The sequence below is a fragment of the Falco punctatus genome (genome assembly GCF_963210335.1).
Source record: "Falco punctatus genome assembly, chromosome: 12".
In the NCBI taxonomy this organism is placed as follows: Eukaryota; Metazoa; Chordata; class Aves; order Falconiformes; family Falconidae; genus Falco; species Falco punctatus.
In genome coordinates, this window is record NC_137592.1 from 12,058,417 (window position 1) to 12,077,667 (window position 19,251).

Below are 19,251 nucleotides of genomic sequence, written 5' to 3' on the forward strand. Positions count from 1 at the left end.
AGCATTTTATTTTGTATTTCTGTTATCAACAACCAAAACTGTTTCAGGCATCATGGTTAAAATGCTAACTAAAGACAGTTAAATTTGAGAGCTACTGGCTCACCAGTACTTATTAAATAAAAGGATAAAAAGGAAATTTCCAGTCACAAATGTGGCAGTCAGCTGCCAGATGATTTTTTCATTTCTGCTGCTAATTCTAGCCCAAATTCTGAGTTCTATGTTCTTACACTCCTGTATAGATTCAGCAAGTTCTGTGCATTGAGAGAGAGAAGATAAAATTACATAATGTACCTTATTCATCAAGGAAAAGATATAAATATACTTAATTATATATGACCTGCTGCTGAGAAGTACTGTGCCTTTTTTCTTAACATTAAATATGTAAGTATGTGCATTTATATTTGTATAATGACTTATAACCAAATCATCAGCCTTTCTTTTTACAATACAAAGCTAATTATAGCAAACATGTTTGAGTGCAAACTATTATCTTCTAGTTACCTTGAGTCTGGATAAGTTACATGGTCAAACCCTTTCCAGCTACAATAATACCGCACTATGTTCTCGTGGTCAAGTCTTGCAAGTTCTTTTACTTCACGCTTTACATTCCTGTTTGGGGGCGGGGGGGGGGAAGAAAACACAAAACAAATGGCATTTTCCTACAAAAATGTAATACTAAATTAAATAAAAGTCATGGTATCAAGTAGCAATATCAGACAGTTTATATTAATTTAGAAAAAGAATATAATATTCTCCTTCACACAAGTTCAAAACTGAGTTACAAATTCTGTAGGGTTTCTTTCATCTATGTGCTCAATTACTGTAAGGGCAAAAATATTTCAGCCATATTTTAAATGAAAGCCCCGCTCAAAAAAAGCCAAAAAAACCCAGATAGTTGCAATACATAATTATATTAAGGTTGGTCAGGCATCATTTCCCTTGATGAATCTGTGTTGACTGCTCCTGATAACCCTCTTTTCCTCCACATGCTTAGAGATGACATCCAGGATGTCATCCGACATTCCATCACCTTTCCAGGGATGGAGGTGAGGCTGACGAGCCTCTGGTTTCCTGGGTCCTCCTTCTTGCCCTTTTTCAAGACTGGAGTGACATTGTCTTTCCTCCAGTCCTCAGGCACCTCTTCTGTTCTCCATGACCTTTCAAAGATGATGGAGAGTGGCTTGGCAATAACATCTGCCAGCTGTCTCAGCACCCAGGGGTGCCTCCCATTGGGGCCCGTGGATTTGTTCATGTTAAGTTTGCCTAAATGATCTTCAACCTGATTCTCCTCATCCAAAGGGAAATCTTCCTTTCTCCAGACCTCCCCTCTTGCCTCCAGGGTCTAGGATACGTGAGGGCCAGCCTTGGCAGTGAAGACTGAAGCAAAGGTGGCATTCAGTAACTTTGCCTTCCCTGTGTCCTTCGTCACCAGGGCACCACCCTCATTCAGCAGTGGGCCCACATTTTCCCCAGTCATCCTTTTCCTGCTGGTGTACTTGAAGAAGTCCTTCTTGTTGTCCTTGACATCCCTCACCAGGTTTAATTCCAAATGGACCTTAGCCTTCCTCGTCACATCCCTGCACGTTCTGACAACGTACCTATATTCCTCAAGTAGCCTGTCCCTTTTTACCACATTCCGTAAAATGTTCCATTTGAGTTTTCCCAAAGGCTCCCTGCTCATCCATGCACATCTCCTGCCCCCTTTCCTTGATTTCCTGCTCACAGGGATGCACCAATCTTGAGCTTGGAAGAAGCAATGCTTGAATATTAGCCAGCTCTCTTGGATCGCCCTACCATCTAGAGCCCTAACCCATGGGTCATATATAAAGCTTTCTCCAATTACAAACCACAAAATGTATTACTTTTATTTTTCTCTATTTTCCCTAATTATAGTCTAATTATGCATTACTGATATGTAAATTTCCACTGTCAATTAACCTGTCAAAAGTAATAGTACTGCTTCCGATTTTTTATTATTGGCAAGTTTTCTTCAGACACATTTTGCAATATGAATAACTAGAGCATTAGTGTGTTCAGGAAAAGTAGAACTCACTTAAACAAATCTACGTTTTTACAGCTGCATTTAAAATTATTCCAGTGCATGCAAAAATTAACAAAGTCGCATGCCATTTTCAGCTTCATTTGGAAACAAAGAAAACAGTTCACCAGAAAGAACAGACAATTAATAGTGAAAACTGCTTAAATGCTCCTAGTATTATTAGAGACAAAACAAAGTACTAAAATCTTGACAAAGGTTGTCCTAAAATAGGAACCAGAAGTAAACATACAGTACTTACTTTGTGAAGTGAACTCGTTTGACTGCATAGGTTCTCTCATCAAGCTTTGCTGTTGCTTTGAAAACATTCCCAAAACCGCCTTCACCAATACATTCTATATTTGTAAAAGTCTCAAGAAGTCTTAAAAAAAAAAATATCATAAAACTTCAGTATACTTAACACTAAATTTACAAGATATATGAATGATCTTGACAGTTCTAATACATCTGCTAAAATATCATTCTGCAGGAATCACCCAGCACCTATACCACCCAAATCATAGTCTGGAAGATTAGAAAACCAAGGGAAACTGAGCCTTGAAAGCATGTAGCGTCATCTCACACCTTCACACAAATGACTTTCAGTTGTAAACATTAAATACCATTGCATGTCACTTGCTATACTATATTTGAAATTTCCAGAAAAAGAAAAACTAGTATCTCAAATACCAATTTTCTTTGGAAGTTATTTTAACAGCAGTACTTTCCTACATTTTATTGTAAATAAGAAAACAAATCTAGACCACTGCATATTGTAATTGCCATAAAGATCTTATTTAAAAAAAAAATTCCTCCTTACCTTTTATTGACAGTGTATGGACTTTCATTCTTCTCACTGGTATTTGTGTCCAAGTCTGGCACACTTTCATCTGAATCTGACATCTTTTCCTCCTCTTCCTTGTTTCTTGCATTATCAAAATTAGCTGCCAATTTTCTTTAACAAGGATAAAAGCAAAACTTATAATGAGCAGTTTTTCTAATACGTGACAAAAGAAAAGAAATGTACCTGCCAGTAGCAGCATTTCTTTGCTAGATACAGAAACACTGAAATGGTTTGCAATACAGTTTATGGGAGACAGCAACCCAGAAATAAACACATACCTTTTGGGTTTCAGGGCAGAACTTTGTGCGTGTCTCTACATGAAAAACAGAGAAAACCTAATTAAGACATTCTGAATATTTTCACTATACTTTAAAACGTGTTTAAAGTTTAAACACATTTGTTTAAAACGTGTCTGAGAACGTATCTAGGAATCATCTATAAACATAGCCTACGTAACCAATGTAATAAGAATGAAACCATAGCTTAAGATTTTTCACATATGCTATGTATGACATCATCATTCTTCCCACAGAAAAACAGGATCTTAATCTGCTGCCTTTCCTTGGCAGTACTGCCCCCCTGGTCAACAGTACATCAGTTGGGTCCACAGTACAGAAATAAATGAGTATTTTAACTCATTTTTTAATTAACTCATTTATTAATAAGTTAACAGTAAGAAAGTACTGAATATTCTTAGGAAAAACACACATGTTTTCTAGTGATTAGTGGGTAAAGGAACAAATTGATACTATACCTGAGGAGGTGAAGGGTTTTCACGTACTGCCATGTTTTTCATTTTTCCTACCAACTTTGCAGATGAGTCTTCAAAGCAAATACTGCTGTTACTAAAAAATAATAGACTAGTATTACAAAGTAACACAATCATAAACAAAATTATTGCCATAAGAAAAAATACATAGCTTTCAAAAGCAAACCATGAAAAACCACTAACAATTGTGACTGATTTAAACTACAAAACTTTATGCTGGAAAGCTAATAAAACAGTAAATTTTGTAATACACTCCTCTATTTCTATGATATCACAATATCTAGACATCTATATGATACATATTCTACTATATCATTTAATTAAATAGGTTAAATACAGATGTTTATTTTAAGGCAGTGCAGCCACCTCTAGCGTTGTATGTACCAGCTTACTTTACAGTCGCACAAAGAATATAAAAGAAGTGGTAGTGGCACTACAGTCAAATTAACTGCTGGCCTCAAAAGGTTTGACCTAGAGCTCCTAAACCACAAATGAAAATTTATATGCATGTTTGTTTTCTTCCACTAAGAAAATCTTCCCTTCGGTGGAAGTGACTATTTATGGAGAATGAAAGAGGGAAAAAAAAAAGGGGGGGAAAAAAAAAGTAGAAGAAGCAAGCAGAACGTGGAACACAGTATAATTAAATTTCTGTACATTCCTGAGTTTACACGAGTGTCACAATAGGAAAACAAGTGTTAAAAATGGCATGAAATAATGCTGCTGAATGAGGTAGGTTATTCTGTTGACATCACAGTAAAAATGCTTCTGAAAGAACTACTCATGGCAAAATATAAATATATCAGAAAGTTCTAAAATTATTATAAGCTAACCCATAAGGGCTCAAATTAAATTTCACAAGTAAAGCAAATGTTGCTCTGAAATCTAAAAAATATAAGCTCAAATTAAATGGCTTTATACTGGAATAAAGAAACTATGACAGATTTTAATTAGAGCTAGATCACATGACCCTCTAAGATTCGTAAATACATTTTGTGATCACATTACCAGTGAACCCAACTTACCTCAAGTCAGACTGAGTTGGCACTTGAGAGGAATTACTATGTTCAGTAAATGTAGAATTGTTATTAGTTTTTTCAAATCCTCTCTGGAAAAAAAAAACAACAAGAATTGTTAAAAAAAATAATGTAAAAAAAAAAAATCCCTCCTGCAAAAGATGCCATCCAAAGAGGGGGGAGGGAAGATGACAGGGTCTCTAAGTGGAAGTTGTTAACCACACTGAACATTCAAAACCTTGCAGATAGAGGAGTGAAACACAGGGCCCTGTCACAGTGAACATTTTCCCACCCATACCGAGACTACGTAGACACATTTGCCGAGTCTGGGATCTATTAAAAATCAAGATGAGTAACAATTACAGGCAAATGTTTTCATTGTTTACTGCATATGCATTTGCCTATGTGGAAAACAAGATATATGTAGGCTTTGGTATATGTAATTGGCAGAACTGAAAATCTGAGTCTGTACAAAAGACATTCAGTGTCTTCAGTGTGAAAACTGCAAAACCTGCATTACTAAATCAGGGTCATCTAAAAAAATTAATCCTAAACACGCAGTAGAGGTTCTCCCCCCCCATTTCATAAGAGCGTAAATGTAACATTAAAAGCAACACCTACAATTGTTACAAACCATAACCTGACACAAAGTGAAAAAAACTTAAGGGTTTGTTTCAGTGACAGCCAAACAAAAACTTTTTTGTTTTGTTCATGAGTACTGGGCCTTTACTACTTTTTGCTTGTTACATTTTGGTTTTTTACTCAGGCATCACTGTGAATTAATAAAAATTAAAACCTAACCAAAACAACCCACCCCAAATTTAGAATTGCCCCAGAGGTCCTGCTTCAGGTAGTAAGTTTCAGACTGTAATGAAAATGCAAAGACCCAAAAGCTCTTAACACAGGAAAATAGTAAGGAAGGATCCTAGAGCTATAACAGGCCATTAATTACACAGTTAACTTAAAAACAACAATAAAAGCAGCACTAAACAGCCAAATAATGAAAAAAGTACTTAAAAAAAAAAAGATTTCTTTCCTCCCCCATAATGTCCTTCTTCCCTTTAAACTATACTTAATTAAGTTAGTTCATATGTACTGTTCTATGCATTTCAGAAGTGGGTTTGGATCTCTGTTAGAATTGTGATAGCTTTTTTACACATATGGAAATAAAACTGCCAACATGAAGATTACAGCTTTCCTCTCCAGAGGATGGTGTTAGCAATTGCTTTGCTAGACTCTGCCTTGGAAGACTATAGAAGGCAAGTCCTGTTGATTCTCACTCCTGCTTTTGCCTTTCTCACATTTCACAATAAATTTTTGATCCAACAGAAGGCAGCAAGAGATTTATGTTCATAGCCAGTCAGCTCAACAACACTTCATGTGGGACACAATCAGTATATTAAGAGTATTCAGGATTCAGTAATTTTTAATATATGCGCATCCTTGAATGACAACGTATCGGTCCATATTCTGAAATACACAGAAATATCAACTATGATTTTTTTTTAATCCTGTATTTAAATATAAAACCACAAAAATTTTACCAACAGAATCCTGTAGCCCAACCAACCCACCAAGATTGTTTCCCTCTTAAGTGGAACCCATGGAATATGTTTTAAATACAATGAAGAAACCTATTCAAAGATTGAAGATACAAGAATTAAACTTATGTCTTAAGGCTAAATATAGCACATACTATATGAATGCCTTGCTTATCGAGCTCCTCAATCGCTTGCTTTGCAGCAGCTTGTTTTGCAGCAGCTAGAGAAGTTCCAGTGCCACTTCCATACACAAAACCACTAACTGTACAGCTACAGAAAAATCTGTAAAATACAACAAGGAGTAAAGTCTTATATCACAAATGACAAGTCATAATTTAATGATTTTAAACACTTCAGTCAACTGACACTACAGAATAGAAATCTGAAATATACATTTTCAGGACAGTATTTCCAATATACATTTTTATCAAATTAATAGTGGTAGATAAGTAGTTTGACATGCCTTCAAGATAATCAATTTTCAGAGAGTGAATATTTAGCCCTTTTCTAAGGTTGAACTCCTTAAAGCCATTATATCATACGCACCCACAATCACAAATTAGCTGCAATCTAGGTTTTAAAACAGCTGGTTTTGCAGGGGAGGAGAGGAGTTTTCCAGCAGATACTGTCAGGAGAGTTAAAATACCTAGCTATTCTTTATTATCCCTCAGCTCTCAACTGGAACGTTTCTACAACTCACTGGCTGCAATACATACAGGAGACACAAACAGGCTCTCCTTGGCGCTTGGTTCCTAGGAGTCTCCAAAATACATGCAGAGAGGTCCACAAAGGGGCCAGAGCTGCAACTGAGCTAACTGACAGTTTGTCAAACCGTAACTACCATTTTATCATCACTCCATCCATCTCTTCTCCCAGCTAAACAAACTCAGCCCTCTTAGCCTCTCCTCCTATGCTGTACCCACCAACTCCATAACCACCTCAATGGCCCTTCACTGGATTCTCTCCAGACTACCTCCAAACCTTCACTGCATTTCTAAAGATTCACCTAACACTACTCAGGGTAACTAACTGTAGTGTTAGTAAACACAAAGGAGTATTAAAAGCAAGTACAAAGACAAAGTACTTCTTACATGGGAGTATGGGCATTTCCAGTACGGCTTTTGTTAGGATAATCAACTATTTGCAATGTTCTTTGTGAATACACATTTAGTAGGCTAACATAGTCGACGTTTGGTGCGGATGATAAGGTCACTTGATTTGTCATTGATTCTGCAGCTTGCACACTTGAAGGACTCTCTAGCTACAAAACAAACAACATAGGTAACTTAAGCTTAATAAATAAATAAAGATAAACCATAGACAAGATCTAACATAGCTGCAAGGTTTGTCAGCTTTTCAAAATATCTTTAAGAACCCCCAAGTTTGCATTAACAGAGTTCCTTGTGGCAAAGGAGACATCTCAACCCAGAATTACTATATTTTGAATATCCAAAGAAATGTAAATCCAGTTTTTCAAGTATTGTACCAATATCTTAACAACATATCACCATGTAACCTCCCACCTCTTTTAGGAAAAGACGGGAAATGAGCTGTGAAATGTGTCATCAAAAAAAAGCAAATGCTGCCTTCTGAACTTTCTCACAGCCTGACCACAGCCAAGAAAAAGAATGGCAGCACGATGCTGCCGACTCTACCATTAGCAAGGGCTGCAAACGCTCCTATGGGTGTACAAGAGGGGAAGCAAGACTTCTCAGCTATCTCATCATTAGGCAGCATTAATAACATATTAGCAAACATGCAGCAATTGTGTTAAAGTAACGATGATGACACAATAAAAAGCATATGGAAACAGGGAAGGAAAGATTTCACTCAAAAGGTGCTAAGAAGCATTCAGCATCAAAAAGAAAAATTAAGAATAGATACCACAAAACACATGGCAGAAAATAGAGCAGCAAAATTCAAACCTAAATGAAATCAATAAGGACAAAGATTATAGAATCACCTATACCATAGAGACTACAATGACAAGAAAATGAAGATCAATCAGATCACGTGAAAGTAAGCAATTTAATGAGCAGAGTGGCAACAGACACACTGAACAACACTCTGCAAATGTTTTGAAGACGTCAAATTACTGAACAGTTGTCTACATGAAAAACAACCACTGTTCACTATGGATATACCAAGGCACCTTAACAAAGGCAAATTTCCTCATCCTTTCCATAAGAGCTGAGGAGGATACTCTTGATATTACATACCAATACTGTAGTAGAACAATAAGGAAAATAGTTCGGTAAGAAGTAGAAAAGCACGAATAAGCCAAAATGAAGACAAGTTAAATAATCAGAAACTCTTCCAAATTAAACTATTTTATTGGCTACTTTTAGAGATTCACCCTAACCTTTATTAGCAAACAAACCACTCAACCAAAACAAACAAAAAAAAACCCCACCAAACAATTCTACAGTTTATTCACCTGTTTCTCAAGCATTTTTTTCTCAAGCATTTCTTTCTCAAGCATTTCCCAGGTTATTTTTGCTGCTGCTGCTTTTGCTTCCTTCTTGGTTTTACCAGAGCCTGTACCGTATACATCATCATTTAATTTAATCGAAACCGTGAACCTGCAATGAAAGAAACTTTTCTGTAACATTGTTACGTTTTGTCCTATATATACTTAATAACCTTCTCAGATTCAACTTTCATTTTATTATCTACAAAGCACTGTAAGTTAACTGTGGAGATATTTTAAGTATTCATGTGGTTTTATTACATCTAATTCCCAATTACCATAATTTGTTAGTAAAAATAGTTTTTAAATGTTTCCATTCCAGTCACGTACTTTACTAGTTCTAACAGTATTTATTTGTCTTAAATAATGGAATGATGTCAGGAATTCGCTTTTTTTATTATTCCAGCTTCACTCACGATGCCCCTTTAGTTAAACATTTGGGTGGAAAACAATGGAGACGCAGAATAATGCTTGAAGTCACTGCATAAGAAAGCCTTAACAAGGGATCTTAAGGAGATAAACAGTAGGACAAGGCACACCACAGTGCCACACACTCTACCCACAGGAAATAGTGTACAAAAACCAAAACAAAACATGAAAGAAAGATCGTTCTTCGGGAAAGGGTTTGTTAGCCAACCCATATCTAAGCCCTGAATACTACACACATTCAACTGTGACATTCCATCCAAAATTCATCATTTTATTTAAGCATGCTGAGAAAATCTGCAGTCTAAGTCTCAATGACCCATGAGTTAATTATCTGAGTTGAGGATTATCTGAATGAGTGTTACATGACTTGGTCCCAAACAAAGATAATACTTATTAATTTATTCTGGGACTACAGTCAGGTCTGAGAATAAGTCTGCACAGACAGTGCTGGCTGGCAAGATGGAAGACATTAAAAGAAACATACTAATTATTAGCATAAGGCTTGTCTTCATGTAAACTAGCAAAAAATTTTAAAAAAATCATACAAGGAAACATCACAGATCTTGAGTACCTATAATCTCTGACAAGGGGAAAAAATGGCAAAACACCATATTTGTGTACAAAATAAAACATATTCCATTACCTGTAATTGTCTCTAAAGTAAAAACAAAACAGCTTAAGCAAAAGACCCTTTTCTTGTAACAGATGTTCAAAAATTAACTATACATAAAACATATTGGTACCAAATCAATTAATATACACCCAACCTTTATGGTTAAAAATTAACAACATAAGTCACAAATAATTTCCATGCTCTGTAAAACTAGAAGAAAATCAAAGCACTTAAGCTAGCATAGACCATAAACTGAAATAATTGCTGCAACTTCCTGCGAGGTTGCATGGCAGATGTGTAACATACTGATAGTTGCATACAGTACCAGGTACATCACTGTTGCTTTCTGAAAAAGGGCCATCAATTCTGAAATAAATTCTCTCCTCAAAGTCCACTGTATGACACCCTCCTCACCCACCTACCACTCAATTTATGGTTTCAACCAGCTCTCCTGCCACATCCATGCTTTCAGCAGACTGACTTTTGCCGTACGCTGTACTCAGTTCACCCACTGCGGGAAGAGTCCCGATGTTTATTGACGCGCAGAGTGAACTTACAGAGGATCATGATCCTGGCCGTCCATCCTGACATCGACACAAGACAGTAGAAGTTTCTGCTTTTGACAGTAATGGTTGAGCTTCTCCATGGGCTCCCGCCGTTCCATTTCGACACAGTCTCAGATCTGCAAAGCAAAATTCAGAGACATGTCTGTGCCTCCAGGTGCAGCACAGCGGCAGCCCCAGCACTGCAGACCGCTGCTGTGAAACGACATAGAAAACCGTGCCATGCAAAATTAATTCTGATTTCTAATTCAAGTGCTTAACCTGCAACTGTTTTTGAAGACTTACTGCTTGGAACAACAGTTTTGGAAAGAGAGAATTTGGTAACTAGAAAATTGCTTAGCAGATTTCTTGGCAGAAAAGGCTGAACCATTCACCGAAATCCTATGAAGTAACAAACACGCAAACACGGTAACGCTTCTCGAGACGGAACGAGACGCAATGGACTCGGTTCCTTCAGGGCGAACCGCTCCCGGCCGCAGCGCACCGCTCCCCGCGGCGCCGCCCGCCGGGCCGAGCAGCGCGCACCGCAGTCGAGCCCGGCCGCAGAGCGGGTCGGCCTGGGCTGCCCGCCCCGCCGGGCCCGGGCTGCCCGCCCCGCCGGGCCCGCACGGCCCCCCCGCCGTTACCTGCGAGCCGCGGCAGCGCCCCAAGACCCCCAGCAGCCGGCACGGCACGGCACGGCACGGCGGTACGGGCAGCTCGCAGGCACCGCCCCGGTTTCGCTTCCCGCAGCCCGTCCGCGCCGGCTGGAAGCGAAACCGAAAGGGCGGGAGGCGGGAATGGGCGGGAAGCGGGACGCGGGCGTAGGCGGTGGCCACCGCCGAGGAGCGGTCCTGCGGCTATGGCGGCCCCCGCAGGGAGCGAGCCCGGCCCGGTGCCGCGGGGCTGCCACGGCGTCAGCTTACGATCCGGGGATCGTTAGGTGGAAAAGGCCTTAAAGACCATCGGGACTAACCGCTGACCCAGGGCTGCCAAGCCGCTACCGAACCACTGAGCGCCGCATCCGGTGTGTTCTGAACACCCCCAGGGATGGTGACCACCACCTCCCCGTGCAGCCCATTCCAGCGCCTGGCCACCCTTTCAGGGAAGAACTTTTTCCTACTATCCCATCCAAACCTCCCCTGGGGCAGCTTGAGGCCGTTCCCTCCTGTCCTGTCCCCCATCACCTGGGAGAAGGGACCGACCCCCCTGCCCACAGCCCCTGCCAGGAGCTGCAGAGAGCGATCAGGTCCCCCCTGAGCCGCCCCCTCTCCAGGCCAACCCCCCCAGGTCCCTCAGCCGCCCCCCGTGAGCCTGGTGCCCCAGCCCCGTCCCCAGCCCCTGCCCGGCTCTGGACACGCTCCAGCCCCTCAGCGTCCCCCCTGCAGTGAGGGGCCTGAAACACCCCAGGGTGTGAGGTGCGGAGGGCAGCGGGGCACACACGTTGGTTCTCAGAGATGTGTCCCACACTCACAGTATTAGCCCACCAGCACACGTCCCTGACTAGCCCTTACCTTTTTGTTACAAATTACACAGGGCAGCTACAGAAACCACATGCTACAGCTCATCCATAGGGACAGCACAGAGGAGTGATGCACCCAGCTTTTCCCAAATACATCCAAATACTGTTTTTAGTAGCCCTTTTCCCTCTCTAGCTAGCTGGTCAGCACTCATATCCCCTATGAAGTGTGACAGAATAACTAGAGCTCCAAATGTTCTTGGTGTTCGTACCAGTATCCCACTACCCTGCAATACTGCGACAGTTTTAACCTCAGCAGCTTCCCAAAGAAATTAATTCCAAACCGTAGTTAGGGCACATAATGGAAAGCATTTCCTGCTATACATCTTGAATTTTCAACTCTGTTGCTGTCCTTTTGGTTGGGTATTAATTTATTGCATCCCATTTTAACCTGAGTTTTTCTTCAGCCCTTAAACACCTTCTCTACCTTTCCAGTTCTACATCTGTGTGAATTCTTTAAGGAGGTGATCAGTAAGCACTAGTCATTCCAAATAAAGCTGTACCACTAATGTAAATTCAGAAAAAAAAAACTCAAAACAACATATTTTTTAACATGGCGATTCATCACACTCCTAAATTGGTAAGAGCTGGTTTTACAAAGGCAATCTTCTACTCTTAGAGATCACATACATAGTGAATCTAGAAAAGTAAAAAAGAAAAAAAATGTAACTTAAGTGTTTTTTTCGTTCCAGCCTAGATTATCTGCATTTATCAGAATGGAATGTTGTTAGTCAATCCACACAGATCTCTGCTTCAATTCTGTATCCGAAAGATTCTAGTAAAGATACGTATCTTATAAAATCTTTTAGGACATTGACTTTCCGATTATGACCTCTCTGACCAACTGTCAAAGAAAGCACAAACACTACTGTTATGTAAACGTACCTTTTCCAAAAGGTACACATAGGATCCACTGCTCACTGACTGGAACACAGTGCTGTCTGAAACAGATGCCATCTTCTCTTAAGTGGAGAGAATCCTAGGAACAGCTATTTTTAATCACTTCTGTCTGTTTAAATTCTGAAAAACAGTAATTCAGTAGAGGCACATTAAATCCACATGCCTAACACCTTTTCCATTTTATCAAATGGAAGCAGCACATTTTATTACAGGTCAACTAGAGCAACTTTATTAGAACTCCTCCAATGCCCTTAACTACAGGATCCTTAGCCACGGCTGTTGCTCCTCAGAGTCCCCCCCTCTCCGTAAACGCCTGCCTTCTGCAGTTTTACTTGCCCTACGCCAGGTTCTTTGGCATGATTTTTTTCTGGCCTTGTGTGACCTTCTTTCATCAATGAAGTAGATTGCCATCAAAGGTGCAGGTTTCAGAACCGAAAGGCCTGGAGTGAACTTCCTATTCCTCTGGCAAGATATAAAGCTTCCTCCAGCTTTGTGAACGGCATTGAACTATTAATGTCTGATCAATGTTATTAAACAGAAATCAAACCAATGGAATTTCCTTGCTGGCTGATTAAAAACGAAAAAGAAAGATACTGCGTTTATCAAAACATGTCAAAGCACAGTTGGACTATTACTTGAGCAATCAAGTTAAATGCTTTTTAACTGCCGTTGAACTTTGCCCTGAGGAACACAGCGTGTTCTGATGCAGCAGCGGGCATGCACGCCTGCAGAACTGGTTCTGTCACACCTTTCAGATTCATTCACCCCAGAAAATATTGGCCTTTGGAATATCAGATATCCAATTGCCGTTGTATTACCTGCCCCGCCCCCCCAACGTGGCAGTATTGACAGTGGAGCCATTGGCTTTGACTTGTACTACAAACAAGCCATCCTGGTGCTGGGATATGGCTCTAGACCAAATCTAAGGAAAATAAACGTGCTGAGATTTTATATCCTCTGTATCTGCCAGACCTACGGCCCCGGGTAGCTGCTTGGCTGCATTTCAACAGGTATTTGCAAACCATACCTCGTCGGAGAAAGGAGAAAAAAAAAAACAAAAAACAAAACAAAAAAAACCAACCCAAAGGCCTCCCCGCAAAAAAACGCTTTCCACCGCCCTCGTCCTCACGCAGGGCCCGCCGCGGCTCCTGTTCCCCTCGCGATGAGAAACCATGGCCCCCCACCGCAGCCCCCGCGGGTCCAGGCAGGGCCCTGTGCGACTTCAAGCCGCGCTTTACGGCAGGAGGCCGCGGCGCCCGCCTCCCGCCTCCGCCCGCCGCCTCACGGGCCGCCCCGCGCCGCCCCGCCCCCGGGCGAGGCCCCGCCCAGCGCCGCGCCGCGCCGCTGGGCGGGGCCTCGCCCGGGGGCGGGGCGGCGCGGGGCGGTGGCGGCGGCGGTCGGGGCGCTCCCTCCGCCCCGGCGGCTCGGCCGTTACAGCGGGGCGGCTCTGGCGAGAGAGGCGGCGCCATGGGGGTGCACGGCGTCAAGGCGGTGTTCTTCGACTTGGACAACACACTGATCGACACGGCGGCGGCCGGGCGGCGCGCCATCGAGGAGGTACTGCCCCCGTTCCCTCACGGGGCCTGCGGCTGCGGGCCCTCCCGGTCCGACGGCCGCGGCTCCCGCTCCCCTTCCCGGCTGGCGCGGTGGCCGGTGACGGCCGGGCGGGCCCTGTGGGCGTTGCGCGCTGACGGGAGCGCCCTGTGTGTTCAAGGTGATAAGCGCCCTGCAGGCCAAGCACCACTGCGATGAGGGGGAGGCCCGCGCCATTTGCGAGAAGGTGCAGGCCAAGCTGCTGAGGGAGTGCCACGATCCCGCCAAGATGTGCATCACCGACCTACGGATCTCCCACTGGGAGGAGGCGATCCAGGAGACCGTCGGCGGGGAGGCGAACCGCAACCTGGCCGCCGAGTGCTATTTCTTGTGGAAAACCACCCGCCTGCAGCACCTCACGCTGCCTGAGGACACGCGGGACATGCTCACCGAGCTGCGCAAGCGGGTCCGCCTGCTGCTTCTCACCAACGGCGACAAGCAGACGCAGAGGGAGAAGATCGAGGCCTGCGCCTGCCAGCCTTACTTCGATGCCATCGTTGTGGGAGGAGAGCAGAAAGAAGAGAAACCGGCGCCATCCATATTTTATTACTCCTGTGATCTCCTGGGGGTGCAGCCCGCCGAGTGTGTTATGGTTGGTGACTCTCTAGATACAGATATTCAAGGAGGCCTCAATGCTGGCTTGAAAGCAACTGTCTGGTTGAACAAGGCGATGACTGCCCCAGTAGATATCTCCCCAGTACCTCATTATATTATTTCTTCTGTTCTGGATCTTCCAGCAGTTTTACAGAAGATGGAGCACAACATTAATTCTAAGTTAGAAACTGACCACGTGGCTAGTAATAATGGAGCACCTTGATGGTTCCAGCATACAACCCAGAGACGCACTGAGCTGTTGTTAGGTGACTCACACTCTGTTAAAAAAATTGACCCTAGGATTTTGAACTCGTGCACGGTATGCTTTCTTAAACAGCAGATGGATGAATAAGAGCACAGTTGTCAGTGAAAACAGGGTAGAAACAATGAATTAGATCAATTGAAAAGATGCAAGTGCAGTTAATTTAAAACGACTGCCTCTGTCTGGAAATTATTTTGACAGACTGTGGCTAAAGTCTATCTGTCTCTGACCTAAGTGGCCAGTCTCTTGTTTTTATAGTGGAAAAGGAAATTTGAATGTTTTGATCTTTCACATGCTTTGCTGACTTACAAGTTTAGCACAACCTTCAGTTCAAACCTTGTTTGCAGTGTGTAAAAGAAGGTGAGGAAGAGAGTGCGGTACAACCTGGTAAATCTGTGTAATTGATCTGCAGTTTATCTCAGGAACTGGAGTGAATTTTGATGTCTCTAAACCTAGCATTTATTATGTATCAGACCATTAGCAAATGCTCTACCTTTGATCTTTTTTCAAGTTTTAGATTTTTTTTCAGACTTTGCAGTGACTTTTATGGAATCTGTACCTTTTGCCAGAAGTACTTAAATGTACATTAAAAATTTGTGTAGGGGACCATTTATCAGAGGGACTCAACGGATAAGTTTTTACTTTATATTATCTTGGTGCTTATTGCAGATATGCAGTATACTTGTAACTCAGATTCTGATTTTTGTTGGAATGTAATTGATAAGACAGATATTTTCACTGGTCTTACTGTACTGTCAGACCCTTTAAAAGTTAATATTGTTCTGTCTGATTTTATGAGTGAATTTTAACCAGACTTTCTGGAGAAACTCTTCTTGGCCTTGCTCACGTATGTGACTCTTCAGATTCAACTGCCGAATCAGTGCTTTTTTGGACTGTTTTAACAGCACTGCTATACAATCCCTCCTTACTCCAGTGTCTACATGAATTTCATGTTATTTATTCTGGAGAAAATATGAGCTAGTTGTTTGTAAATGGCTTTCATGACTCTCTTCCAGGAAATAGGAAAATTATGTTATACGTATTACAGTACTGTGTAGAGCTTTATAACGTGTATGTGCTGTTTCCACTAGATGCAGGAGACAACTTTCTAAAACACAAAGATTTCCCTTTCCCAGATCTTTATCTTTTTATAATTTATTTTTTCCATACTTCGTATTCTTACTATATAATGGGAAGTTATTCACATATTAAATGGAAATGTAAACACTTGTTGGAAAACCTGTGTTTTTCAAAACTTGTTTGCTATATATACATTGGGCTGAATGTCTGACCATATATAAGCAATCAAATACTGTATTTTAGAATAAATCCATGACAGTTCTTTTGAGAACAGGGATATTGAAGTGCTGGCAAAAGAGTGTCTGGCACATGGGCAGCAATAAAAGATCAGCAAAAAGTGCAGAAACCTACCAGGAAACGAGTGTGTAGGAGGAATCCTATATACAAGAAAGGTTCCTTTGTTTAACTTGACATGAGTTTAAAGTAATGTAGTTAAGTTTTGCATAGGATGACATGCTCACCTGGGAGGAGGCTATTACTCATCTGGGTTAAGTTATTTGGCAAAGAGTTTAGGTTGCATCAGAATATGTTGCTCCTACATTGGGTGGGTGGGGGAGAGGAAGCGCTAAAGTTTGAATCACTTTCATCCAACTGTCCCTTAAAAAAGGTGCAGCAGTCCAGGTTCTTCACGTTATCTAGCCAAGAGCTTTGAGATCAATCCGGATCAATGAAGAGAGCAGAGGCAGGCCCCAGCTGGAGCTTTAAGGAAAGGGGCGTATGATAAAAATGATCCAGTGACACTGCTACAGTAAGTTGCCACGTGTAACATGAGCCAGTGGGACTCACTTGACACACCTTTGTTACTTAAGTAAGAGTCTGAAGATTTTGTTTTGCATTTGGAAGAGCATGAAAATGGTCACTGGTTTAGCTGATGAGCAAAGTGTTGCTAATAGCAACCTTATAACCAAGGGCTGAGAAAAAATAGTAGATCATCAAGCCTGTAGAAATGTATCCAAAAAGTTCAGGTGAATCCCCGAAAAGATAATGTATTTGAAGTAATCTGTTTTAACCGTACTGTCTGATAACAAAGCAACAACTTCACTTACAACAGCATCCCAAAGGAGCCGCCAGTGTAACTACGTTGTTTGCACAGCATCAGGGTAGTAGAGCTTAGGTCAGAATAAGGTTTCTGATACAGCTGAGATTTAAAATAACAAATAGTAATAATTTGCAATTCTGTCTGTGGGCTGGAAGAATATATATATATATATATATATATGTGCGCCAGGTTACCATTTTTTAATGTAAGTTGAGGCTCGTATTCTCTTGCCACTGCGTCATTCTGAAGTGGGACTGCTTATCATACAAAGGGTCTCTTGTTTTAGAAGAGACTGCTCTTTGATTTGCACATGGCCAGCTGTTTTCTTACAACTATGAATCTATTAAAAACCACTGTAACCGAACACTCAGGTGATAGTGTGGTCTGCAGAGGCCACACCCAAGTATATTTTTTCCATTACTGAGTACTGTACCAGGCTGGATGTGACTACTAGTGGCCAGGTAGGGCAGTGGTGGTGTGGTGTTTCTACAAAACAAGAAGAAACAGTAGAAGGGATTTCTCTACCTAGGGTTCTTCTTAGAAGCCGTTACCCAGTAACTGCATGAGGAATACAGAGTATTTCTAAATACTGAAGATGTTTTTCTTGGATGGAGCTCTTACAGAAAGCCTAATGAAAAGTAATTACATTTAACAAAATGGAAACATAAATGTAGTAATGGGATAATTTTTACATCAGAAGCAGGAATAAATCAATAAAACAGTCTATATTCAGTTCCAGTTAAGTTCTGGTTTTGCTTAGTCTTATGCTCTGTTAGCTATGTTGTCTGGTTTAAATTTTATTGCCAAAACACCTAAATACAAAGAGGAAAAAGAAATTCCATCTGTATTTTTAAAACCCTTTTCTTTTCCCAGATAAATATTACCTCCTGAGGTTAATCTATAGTAACTTTGATTTTAGTGAAATGAACTGAAACAATAGTTTAATACCAATTGTATTTTAATTCTTGATTTAAAGTAACCCATGTACTAGTCTAATAAAATATTTTGTTTATAAAACATTTCTTTTAATGCTCTGTATTACTGTGGATAACTAAGTTGTGACCAGGTTTACAATAAAGGGCAAGAGTTCTGTTGGTTTTTTAAAATAGCACAGAATTAGGCCTCAAAATCTGTGACCTCACATTTAGATGTGGTGACTGGGTGTAGTTTCCATCCTTCCAAACAGAGGCTGGAACATAATTACGTGTTTATGAAGTTTCTTGGCCGGACTGTATTGAATTTCTAGCTGCAGTTCAGTGCTAGTTGAACCTGACTTGCTAATCCAAATGCCAGCTCAGATACGCCTATGTGTCCTGACTTTGTGGCACTGGCTGCTGCAGCAGCATAAGAACAGACTGCAAAGCAGATAAAATAAATTTTGTAATCTCAAGTCCAGGGAACCCATTTCAGCGGGTTGTGCATGCACAAAGCCGTATCTGAACTATTGCTACACTGGCCTCTGTGTAATGCAGGAGAGGGGAGAGTGGAAGGTCGCTCACCTCATGGCGCTCTCAGCCGCGGAAACACAAGCTGCCTGTCCCCTGATAGTTTTCCATTGGGTCATGGAACAAATTGTCCATCTTCTGGATCTGCTGAGAGAGAGAGAGATGAAAAGGGCCTTAAAGGTGCTCTAGAGCAGGGTAGGGTGAGCATGTAAAGGGAGGCGGGGGCGGGTAAAGGGGGGCTCAGCCTCTAAGATGGGCGCTGGGCTGTGCCAGCTAGCTGACTGAACAGCACAGCATCTCTGTTTGTGTTGAGGAAGCTTTGTATGTATAAGGCATTTACCTGGACAGTGACAGCCTCAGAAACAAGGTCATTTGAAAAAAAATCAGCACAAAGAGTTCTTATAAGGTGACCCAAATGTCTTATACAGGAGATAAGTATGTTTCATTAGAATACTGAGTTAATGCAAAGAGGTAAGAAGTTTGGATGGGCTAACAGCTAAAGGTTTTCATATTTCCTGAGACACCCCCAGCTAACCTGAACCAGTTCTATTTGTCCTTTCTTC

The 19,251-nt window shown here is 41.4% G+C and overlaps 2 protein-coding genes across 4 annotated transcripts in view; one reads left to right on the plus strand and one right to left on the minus strand.

The window, feature by feature from the left end:
* EIF2AK2 (eukaryotic translation initiation factor 2 alpha kinase 2) overlaps positions 1-13,920 on the minus strand; it is a 21,212-nt gene extending 7,292 nt beyond the window's left edge. Inside the window, exons 1-11 of one of the 3 annotated variants that reach the window (XM_080408939.1) lie at positions 12,661-13,920; positions 10,272-10,396; positions 8,640-8,784; positions 7,294-7,463; positions 6,358-6,484; positions 4,671-4,753; positions 3,634-3,724; positions 3,158-3,192; positions 2,856-2,990; positions 2,298-2,417; positions 502-609 (exon numbers count right to left, since the gene is read on the minus strand). In XM_080408939.1, coding sequence (XP_080265065.1) covers positions 502-609; positions 2,298-2,417; positions 2,856-2,990; positions 3,158-3,192; positions 3,634-3,724; positions 4,671-4,753; positions 6,358-6,484; positions 7,294-7,463; positions 8,640-8,784; positions 10,272-10,378 — 1,121 coding nt within the window. In that variant the 5' untranslated portion in view covers positions 10,379-10,396; positions 12,661-13,920. Of the gene's footprint in view, positions 1-501; positions 610-2,297; positions 2,418-2,855; positions 2,991-3,157; positions 3,193-3,633; positions 3,725-4,670; positions 4,754-6,357; positions 6,485-7,293; positions 7,464-8,639; positions 8,785-10,271; positions 10,397-10,562; positions 10,767-10,903; positions 11,048-12,660 lie in introns of those variants that run through there. The other 2 variants (XM_080408938.1, XM_080408940.1) reach the window with 2 other exon arrangements.
* Positions 13,921-14,028: 108 nt separating this feature from the next.
* NANP (N-acetylneuraminic acid phosphatase) lies at positions 14,029-18,262 on the plus strand. Its single transcript, XM_080408948.1, has 2 exons — positions 14,029-14,232; positions 14,390-18,262. The coding sequence occupies exons 1-2, from the start codon at positions 14,143-14,145 to the stop codon at positions 15,083-15,085; spliced, it is 786 nt and encodes a 261-aa protein (XP_080265074.1). The 5' UTR covers positions 14,029-14,142; the 3' UTR covers positions 15,086-18,262.
* The last annotated feature ends 989 nt before the right edge of the window (positions 18,263-19,251 follow it).

What these genes read in the sequence shown, in the direction of transcription:
- NANP (XM_080408948.1), top strand. Translation starts at nt 14,143, where the DNA reads ATGGGGGTGCACGGCGTCAAGGCGGTGTTCTTCGACTTGGACAACACA. An exon ending in GGCGGCGCGCCATCGAGGAG is followed by an intron (nt 14,233 to 14,389) that starts GTACTGCCCCCG and finishes TGTGTGTTCAAG; the next exon opens with GTGATAAGCGCCCTGCAGGC.